At 47.8% G+C, this 9,665-nt stretch overlaps 1 protein-coding gene across 1 annotated transcript; it reads left to right on the plus strand.

Moving 5' to 3' along the window:
• The first annotated feature begins 377 nt into the window (after positions 1-377).
• WAS (Wiskott-Aldrich syndrome) lies at positions 378-8,993 on the plus strand. The gene is made up of 12 exons (XM_006097169.2): positions 378-566; positions 936-1,076; positions 2,134-2,220; positions 2,323-2,425; positions 2,538-2,579; positions 2,673-2,726; positions 3,391-3,565; positions 4,497-4,539; positions 4,740-4,893; positions 5,314-5,732; positions 5,971-6,085; positions 8,700-8,993. Exons 1-12 carry the CDS (start codon positions 435-437, stop codon positions 8,753-8,755), a joined length of 1,521 nt encoding a protein of 506 aa, XP_006097231.1. The 5' UTR covers positions 378-434; the 3' UTR covers positions 8,756-8,993.
• The last annotated feature ends 672 nt before the right edge of the window (positions 8,994-9,665 follow it).

The following is a 9,665-nucleotide window of genomic DNA, read 5'->3' on the forward strand; positions in this document are numbered from 1 at the left end:
TAGGACCTCAGGCCTCCCAGGCTAACTGAATACTTTGGGGAAGAAGGAGGCCACTCAGCCCCATGACTATTCTCAATGACCGACCACAGAATGCCTTGCAGAAGTGCGGTAGTGGCCTCACTCTTGCTGCCAATCAGAGGGAGGAGGATCTCAGCCAGTCAGAGGGAGGTGGGCCCCAGAGAATAAGAAAGAAGGAATAGGACATGGGCTGGTCCAAAAGGTGGTCTACCCAGTCAAATGAGGAGGACCCCAAACGGAGGGCAGAGGGTCTAAGTCTGTCCTAGGGAGGAGGAGCCCAGGCCCACGGAGGGAGCTGTGGAGGACTTGTTTCCCTTGTGGTTTTTTGTACTTCCTGTTCCCCTGCTCACTGCGGAAGTTCCTCTTCTTACCCTGCACCCAGAGCCTAGCCAGTGAGGACAAGGGCAGGAGGCACCATGAGTGGGGGCCCTGTGGGAGGCAGGCCTGGGGGCCGCGGAACACAGGCGGTTCAGCAGAACATACCCTCCACCCTACTCCAAGACCATGAGAACCAGCGAGTCTTCGACATGCTCGGAAGGAAATGCTGGGTGAGCTGGGGACCTCCTGGCCCTTCCTGTCTTTCTCCCTTTCCTCCTCTTCCTCTCCTCATTTTCCTCCTCCTCTTCCGCATCCTCCCTCTCTCCTCATTTCCTCCCCTTCTTCTCTCCTCATCTTCCCCAATCTCCTCCTTCTCTTTTTTCCCCTCCTACGGTCCCTCTCCATCATCTCCTCTCCTAGAATCCACTTACCCCCATTCATCAATACCAGGAAGATCTTCATGTCTATTCACTTTCTCTCTGGTTGCGGCTCTTCCTTCGGGGCCACACCAGCCATGGGCAATGGAGGACCAAGTCTGGTTCCCAGACCCTCTGGTTGCCCCCTCCCAGACTCCACTGAACCCCGCTCTCCCCTCCCAGACATTGGCCACCACAGTTATTCAACTGTACATGGCGATGCCCCCTGGAGCCGAGCGCTGGACCAAGAAGCATTGTGGGGCTGTGTGCTTTGTGAAGGATAACCCCCAGAAGTCCTACTTCATCCGCCTTTACAGCCTTCAGGTGATCCCCGCCCTCCCCCGCTGCACATGCAAACCCATTTTCAACCTGCAAACCTAGATCTGTGTCCTGAGCCCTGAGCTCTCGGCAGATCAGTGAACCCTTGGACCCCAGAACCAAAGACTTCATCCAGATGTCAAATCTGGTTTGCCTTTCTAAGTCTGTGATGATTGACCCTAGAGTCTCCATTTCAATGTCTATAACCCCCACATATTAGTACACTGCCTAAGTCTAATCTGTTCCATAAACTCCCCTCACCCCAAAAGTGAGCATTATATTTTTTTCTGAAACTCAGATCTACTCTAAATCAACATTTTGGGTCCCAGAAATCCCCCGTCAAAACCCCTGAACCTCAGATGTTTATTTAGCTCCTAAGTCATAAACCTATGCCCCCAAACCACAAACCTGAATATGCCAAAATCTGTCCTTTTAACCCCATTGCACGGACCCCAGAATTCCTGAATCTGTCCCACAGGATCCCAATCTGAACTTCCTAGGCATATATATCCCAAATTCATCCTTCTAAACCCATAAAGATGAACCCAGCATACCCACATCAATATCCCAGAGCCATCAAATACTAACTAAACTCTTAAGCCATAACTCTGTTCTTCAAACCTCAAATTGCACATACCTTGCCTGAAACCCTCCCCACAAATTCCCAAGTCTGTATGTCTGAACCTCAGCTCTCAACCCCAGCTCCCAATACTGGAGCCCTGCCTGCCCAAATGAAGGCCTTCATAAGGGGGGTATGGGGTGGAATCTAGAATGGGCTCAGTTTCCTAGCACTGGAGTCCAAAATCCTCAAATTCAGGCCCCAAGTTCCACATCTAGGGCCCCAAACCTCAAATCCAAATCTCTCACTATGTTGTCTAACTCCCAAACTGTAACCCAACCCTCCACATCTTGACCCCTAGACCCCCAACTCTCTGATGCTGAGTTAGAAATATCCAAATCAGATCCCGGGGCTCCAAATTTGGACACCATGTTCCCTGCCCACATAACAGAGACCTGCCACCCAGGGCACACCTCAGTGCCAGTGTGTTCCCCTCCTCTCCAGACAGGCCTGCTACTCTGGGAACAGGAGCTATACTCACAGCTGGTTTACTCCACTCCCACCACCTTCTTCCACACCTTTGCTGGAGATGTAAGTGACCACCTGACCTCTGGGCCTCACTTGGGATGTGTGGGGGCGTTATGGGGAAGGTATGGGTGTCCTGGAAGGCTGCTGACCCCAAGGTGTGTGCAGGACTGCCAAGTGGGGCTGAACTTTGCAGATGAGAGCGAGGCTCAGGCCTTCCAGGCCCTGGTGCAGGAGAAGATACAGAAAAGGAATCAGAGGCAAAGTGGAGGTGAGGAGGCCTTGGGGGAGGAAAGGAGGTTGGACTGAGGTGAATGCAAGAGTGGGGAGCTGTAAAAGCCCCTCTCATGGTTCTGATTCCCAGTCTACCTGTCTCTCTACAGACAGACGCCAGCTACCCCCACCACCAGCACCAGTCAATGAAGGTGAGTCCCCTATTGCAAGTAAGGATAATAAGAGGCTAGCACAGGAACCCGTGGCAAGGTTGTCAGAGCTTTCTACCCATTCCATCTTCCCAGAGAGAAGAGGAGGGTTCCCACCCCTGCCCTCGCACCCAGGTGGAGACCAAGGGGGTGAGTGCTAATTCTTCCTTGTCTCTAGATGGACAGGTGGGTCGGTGGGTGAGTAATTTGGTGGGTGCAAAGATAAGTGGGTGATTGAGTGGGTGGATGAATGTATGGATGTGTGGGTGGAAGGATTGGTGGTGGATAGATGGTTGAGTAAGGGGATGAATTGATGGGAGGATGAAAATGTAGATAGATATATAGATGTATAGGTGGGTGTATAAATGCATAGGTGAATTGCTATGTGGATAAGTGGATGAATGGATGGAGGGATGATTTAGTAAATTAATGAATGAGTGAGTGAGTGAATGACCTGAACAATGAACAAATGAAAAAGTGATATAAAATTTCAATCAGCAAAGAAATCAATGATTGAATGAATGAAAAAATAATTTAAAAAATTAATTCGTTAATAAGCCAGTGAATGAATGAGTCAATACTTAAGTGATAAGTATGAGTGACTGAATAAATAATTGAATCAGTGAATGTATGAATGGTTTTTGGGAACCACCCATTCACTTCTCCATAAACCCTCCTTGAATCCCTCACCCACTCCCTCCATGACCATCAAACACACACAGAGATTTCCCCAAACAGTCTTCCTCTCTCTTGCCCCTATACTTTGGTTGGTAGGTAAGTGGGTCAATGGTTTAGTCACTCTATTTCCCCACAGGCCCAGCAGCTGGATCACTGTCCCTGGGGATGGGGACAGTGGACATCCAGAACCCGGACATCACGAGTTCACGATACCGTGGGCTTCCGGTACCTGGCCCTGGCCCAGCTGATAAGAAACGCTCAGGGAAGAAAAAGATCAGAAAGGCTGATATTGGTGCACCTAGTGGATTCAAGTGAGAACCTTTCTCCAGCGGGCCCACAGATTCCTGGGAGGGGGGCAGATGAGCTAAGTGGATGAAAGGATGGGCAAATGCTTGGGGTGGGGAGTGGGTAGATGAGTGGATGGGTGGGTGGGTACAAGGCCAGGACTAGGGAGAGGCAAGTGAGGCACCAAGGTTGAAAAATTTTCAGGGTCATGCAAGTTCAATTCATGACTGAGAGTGAGTGCCTCCTTAAATTTTGTACCCTAGGCGTCTCACTTGCCTCACTCTAGTTTTAACCTGGGTGGGCTGGAGGGTGAGTAGATGGGTGGGTAGATAAATAGATGAGTGAATGAATGAATGAGTGGTAGGAGAATAAATGGATAGGTGGTTGGATGGATGGGAGGATGGGTAAATGGGAAGTAGGGATAAAAGGGTGGATCTATAGGCTGATTGGTTCAAAGACAAGGTGGATGGGGGTGGATAGATGGCCAGAATTGTGGATGAATGAACAGTTCAATGGATAACTGGACAGAAGTGTGTGGTTGAATGGAGACAAATGAGTGGATGAATGGAAAGGTGAGCCCATGGATAGATGGATTGGTGGATGGACAAGTGTGTGTGAGGACAGATTGTTGGGCAAATGGATAAACAGATGTGTGTAGGCAGATAAGTGGAGAGACAAATATGGATCAGTAGTCTGACAGGTGAATGGGGATGGCTAGTTGGACAAATGGATGGTGGATAGATGGTGGAAATAGGATGAAATGGGTAGATGGGCACCATAAGCTATGGACCCCTTCTAATTCCATAACTACTGTTCTCACTCATTCACTCATTCATTCACTTATGGCTCATTTGTTAATTCTGGTCCCTCTGGGCAAAAGATGGCAGGAGGGCTTCACTAGGAAGGGAGGGAAGGAAGGGCAGGAGGGCTTCACTGGGGTCTCCTCCCCTCCCCTAGACATGTCAGCCACGTGGGGTGGGACCCCCAGAATGGATTTGACGTGAGTAACTCCAAAGTCCCCTGGCCCCTGTTCAGCTCCCACCTACCCTTCCATAGTCCAGCGATCAGACCTACCTCCAGACCCTCCCCTTCCCACAGCCCTCTCAGCTCCCTCTCTGGGGTGGACCCGATGACAATCCATGTCCCTTCCCTCCCCACCTTATTCACCCATTCCTGGCCTGACCTTTTCCTTCGGGGCAGGTAAACAACCTGGACCCGGATCTGCGGAGCCTGTTCTCTAGGGCGGGAATCAGTGAGGCCCAGCTCACTGATGCTGAGACCTCCAAACTTATCTATGACTTCATTGAGGATCAGGGCGGCCTGGAAGCTGTGCGGCAGGAGATGAGGCGCCAGGGTGAGTCCCTTCTTCTGGACACCCCCTTCTTCTCCAACCCTGGTGGCTGATTTCCAAAAGTAATCACTTAGTCTTCTGGAAACCCCTCTACCGCTACAATTGGGAGTTGATCAGTTGGGTACCCATTAAAAATTTTTTTTAAATTGATTTCAGAGAGGAAGGGAGAGGGAGAGAGATAGAAACATCAATGATGAGAGAGAATCATTGATTGGCTACCTCCTGCAGGCCTCACACTGGGGATGGGCCCGCAACCCGGGCATATGCCCTTGACCAGAATCAAACCTGGGACCCTTTAGTCCACAGGCTGACGCTCTATCCACTGAACGAAACCGGCTAGGGCTCAGGTACCCAGTTTACAAATGAGTGAAACAGGCTTGGAAGAAAACTATAATAATAGCTATGTGTTATTTCCCCCCTCAGAGCCGCTTCCACCACCCCCACCGCCATCCCGAGGAGGGAACCAGCCCCCCCGGCCCCCAACTGTGGGGAGTAACAAGGGTCGTTCTGGTCCACTGCCCCCTGTACCTTTGGGAGGTGTGCCACCGCCACCACCACCAACTCCTCGGGGACCCCCACCTCCGGGCCGAGGGGGCCCTCCACCACCACCCCCTCCAGCCACAGGACGTTCTGGGCCACCACCCCCTCCGCTCCCTGGAGCTGGGGGTCCACCCATGCCACCACCACCACCACCTCCACCACCACCACCACCACCCAGCTCTGGGGATGTGCCAGTGCCTCCCCCAGTCCCTCCTACTCTGGGGCCTGTGGGGGGCCTGGCCCCTGTTGGTGGTCGGGGAGCCCTTTTGGATCAAATCCGGCAGGGAATTCAGCTGAACAAGGTGAGGACCAGCAGGATGAAGGACTGGGAGCCTGGGATTCTGGGTTGTACTGTGCAAATAAGGATGTTAGAGGACTGGGGCTGAAACTGATGGGGGTCCCAGGCTTGTGGAGTTCAGTGACAGGGTTGGGAGGTTGATGTGGAGAGGTGGGCTTGGAGCCTTGAAGGGGACTGGAAGGGGTGGGGAGAAATGCTCTCACAGGCCCTGAGCCCTCTGTGCTGGACCCTGCTTGCTGCAGACCCCTGGTGCCTCGGAGAGTTCTGCGCTGCAGCCACCACCTCAGAGCTCCGAGGGGCTGGTGGGTGCCCTGATGCACGTAATGCAGAAGAGAAGCAAAGCCATCCACTCCTCAGGTGAGAGTCTGCCCTCCCCTGCCACTTGCGGGCTGCCCTCTCTGGAGTCCAACCTGCCAGGACAGTGACCTTGCTTCCCATGGCTAGTGTTGGCCTAAAAACAACCCCAACAGTCTCCATCAATAGTAGCATTAGCCCCATCTGTTGATGATAGTGATAAGGTGAATCTTGTATCAGTCTCTCTCTCTTTTTAAAATCTTTTTATTGATTTTAGAGAGGAAGGAAGAGGGAGAGAGAGAGAGAGATAGAAACATTCAATGATGAGAGAGAATCATCTATCGGCTGCCTGCTGCACGGGGCGTGAGCCTGCAACCCAGGCATGTGTCCTGACCAGGAATTGAACTGTGACCTCCCGGTTCATAGGTTGATGCTCAGCCACTGAGCTATGCTGGCAGAGCTCAGTCTCCTTTTTGACAATGTTAATGTTGTCATTATGTAACAATAGTATAACTAAGTCTATCTTTGACAATAGTATTAACATTAATGACAAGGTATGTCCACATTATTAACATCAATCCCATTTATTCAGTAGTGTTAACATTAGCCTACTCTGTTATGATAATATTAGAGGCCCGGTGCATGAATTCGTGCATGGGTGGGGTCCCTCTGCCTGGTCTGGGCCGATCGGGCCGATCGGGCTGGCCAACCAGGGGGAAGGACCTGGGGAGGTTGGCTGGCCACAGGAGGTTGGCTGTGGGAGCGCATTGCCCACCAGGGGGGCAGCTCCTGCATTGAGTGTCTACCCCCTGGTGGTCAGTGTGTTGTCATAGCTACTGGTCGACCAGTTGAGTGGTTAACCGGTCATAATGGTTGCTTAGGCTTTTATATATAGAGATTAGAAAGAACCCCATCTTTGACACCCTACCTCTATGTGTCAATAGATTAACAGTAACTATGTGATAGTATTATAACTAACCCAATCTTTTTGTAATAATGTTAATAGGAATCCCTTAGTGTGTCAACAATATTATTATATGACAATTATGTGAGGATAATATGGAGTTCAATCTATTAGGTGACAATAATATAATTAACTCCAATTTGGACAATAATATTAACATTCATCCCAGAATGTATTCATAAGATTAACATGAATCCATTATATGACAATCTTCTATCTATATCTCTATATATAAAAGGCTAAGTGACTGACCGTACATACATCAGACCCTCCAACCAACCAACCGGCCAGTACATATGATGCACACTGGCAATTTAAAAATAAGCGTTAACTTGTGCATGTGAGATACATATAAAGCTCTTGCTGGCACCAATTGCATGCGTATGTTTTGATCTGTCATTGTCAATTGTGAATTTGGTTGTTTGTGCTGACATTCTGAAGCTGAAAGAAAGCACGTCGTCGACAGAATATATATAAAAGGCTAAGTCTACAATGTCTCAGTGTTGTGCCGCATGCTATGCCATCGGCCATAGTACAAATGAGTTTAAAGTGCTGTAGTGTTTGGGATGTTTCAGACCTAACATAATCAAAGCTGAAGTATTAACAGGATCTGCGGAAGGAGAGGTTGTTCTAATTCCAAGAATTGATTTGTCCCCATCTGACACTGGCCTCCCATATAAATTAATTCAAAGACAGTTTCCTGTGATGTCAGCATTTGCGATGACTATTAATAAATCACGAGGACAAACTCTAGACAGGGTAGGAATATTCCTACCTGAACCTGTTTTCGCACATGGTCAATTATATATGTTGCTTTCTCTCGAGTTCGAAGAGCGTGTGATGTTAAAGTTGTAAATACTTCTTCACAAGGGAAATTAGTCAAGCACTCTGAAAGTGTTTTTACTCTTAATGTGGTGTACAGGGAGCTATTAGAATATGTTTAATCAATTTATCAGTCATTGTTTTTATCAATGTTGTTTTATATCATGTTTTTGTTGCTTTTATATCATGTCTTTGTTGTTGTTATATCATGTTGTTATTTATTTATTGATTGATTTATATATTATTTTCATATACATTTTACTAATTTTCTTTCATCTCTGACACTTATATTATAAAGAAAAGGCAAATAGCGGTATTAAAATATTTCTTGTAATTAATTTCCTTTCAATTTGCACGAATCTGCTGGACCACTAGTATTATAATAAACTCCATATCTTTTGGAGTTAATATATTATTAACTCCATTATGTGTCAACAATATTAACATTAACCTGCTGTGAAACAATAATATTGTAATTTAGTCCACTTTTGCTAATAATATTTAAATTCACCCCATTAAGTGACAAGCCTGTTAATGTTAACCCTTTGTGTGACAATAATATCCCAACTAACCATACATTTTTGACAATAATATTAACTTAAACTCCAACTGGAGTTTAATAGGTTGAACTCCATATTATCCTCAATATTGTTGACACACTCAGTTAACCCCAAAATTCCAGACCACAACTATATCTTGTCCCAAACAGAAACCCTAATTCTCTCTCCTCTGAGGGGGCCTCATCCTTAGCCCCAGACCTGACTTCCTCACAGGAGACTTCAGCCCCCGCAGGACCCTGAGTCCTGAGTTTTTAATCCCTAGGAACCCCCCTCTCCAGGGCTTGTGAACCCTCCTGCCCATCTGAGTTCTACTCTTTCTGTTCCCCTCCAGACGAAGGGGAGGACCAGGCCGGAGATGATGAAGAGGACGATGAATGGGACGACTAGGTCACCACCATCCCCCCCTGTTCTGCACCTGATCCCCTGGCAGCTGTTGCTTACGGCCTTCTTCTCTCTGCTTCCAGGGCCCCAAGGCCCATTTCTTCTCTACCAACCCCCCCAATGCTGTAATCTCTGACTGACTCCCAGTCGCCTTAGCAATAGCCCCTTTTTATACAAAATTTCTCAGTTCTCAGTCAAGGATTTTAAAATAAAAATAAAATAACTGTCTTTTTGTTTCTCTAAATCTCAGTTTGTTTATATTCCAAATGTGGGAATTTGGGGTTCTTTTCTCCCAAAGTCCCTTTTATTCATCTATCCTATTTTTTAAATTTACTTTTTAATTTATTTTTATTATTGAAAGTATTGCATATGTCTCCCCCTTTAAAAAAATATTTTTTGCCCTAGCTGGTTTGGCTCAGTGGATAGAGCACTGGCCTGCAGACTGAAGGGTCCCCAGGTTTGATTCCGGTCAAGGGCACATGCCCAGGTTGTGAGCTTGATCCCCAGGGTGGGGGGTGTGCAGGAGGCAGTCGATCAATGGCGCTCTCTCTCATCATTGATGTTTCTATCTCTCTCTCTCCCTCTCCCTTCCGCTCTGAAATCAATAAAAATATATTAAAAAAACCATAACATGACTTTCTTTAAAAATATTTTTTTTATTGATTTTAGAGAGGAAGGGAGAGAGGGAGAGAGAGAGAGAGAAACATTAATGATGAGAGAGAATCGTTGATCAGCTGCCTCCTGCATGTCCCACAGAATCAAATTGTGATCTCCTGGTTCATAGGTCAATGCTCAACCGCTGAGCCACTCTAGCCGGGCCACATATGTCCCTTTTTTTCCCATTGACCCCCTCCACCCTGCCCTCTGCTCCCCGGCTCATCTATCCTATTTCATTTATTTAGCTTTACACATACAT

The sequence above is a fragment of the Myotis lucifugus genome, unplaced genomic scaffold, assembly GCF_000147115.1.
Source record: "Myotis lucifugus unplaced genomic scaffold, Myoluc2.0 scaffold_196, whole genome shotgun sequence".
Classification (NCBI taxonomy): Eukaryota; Metazoa; Chordata; class Mammalia; order Chiroptera; family Vespertilionidae; genus Myotis; species Myotis lucifugus.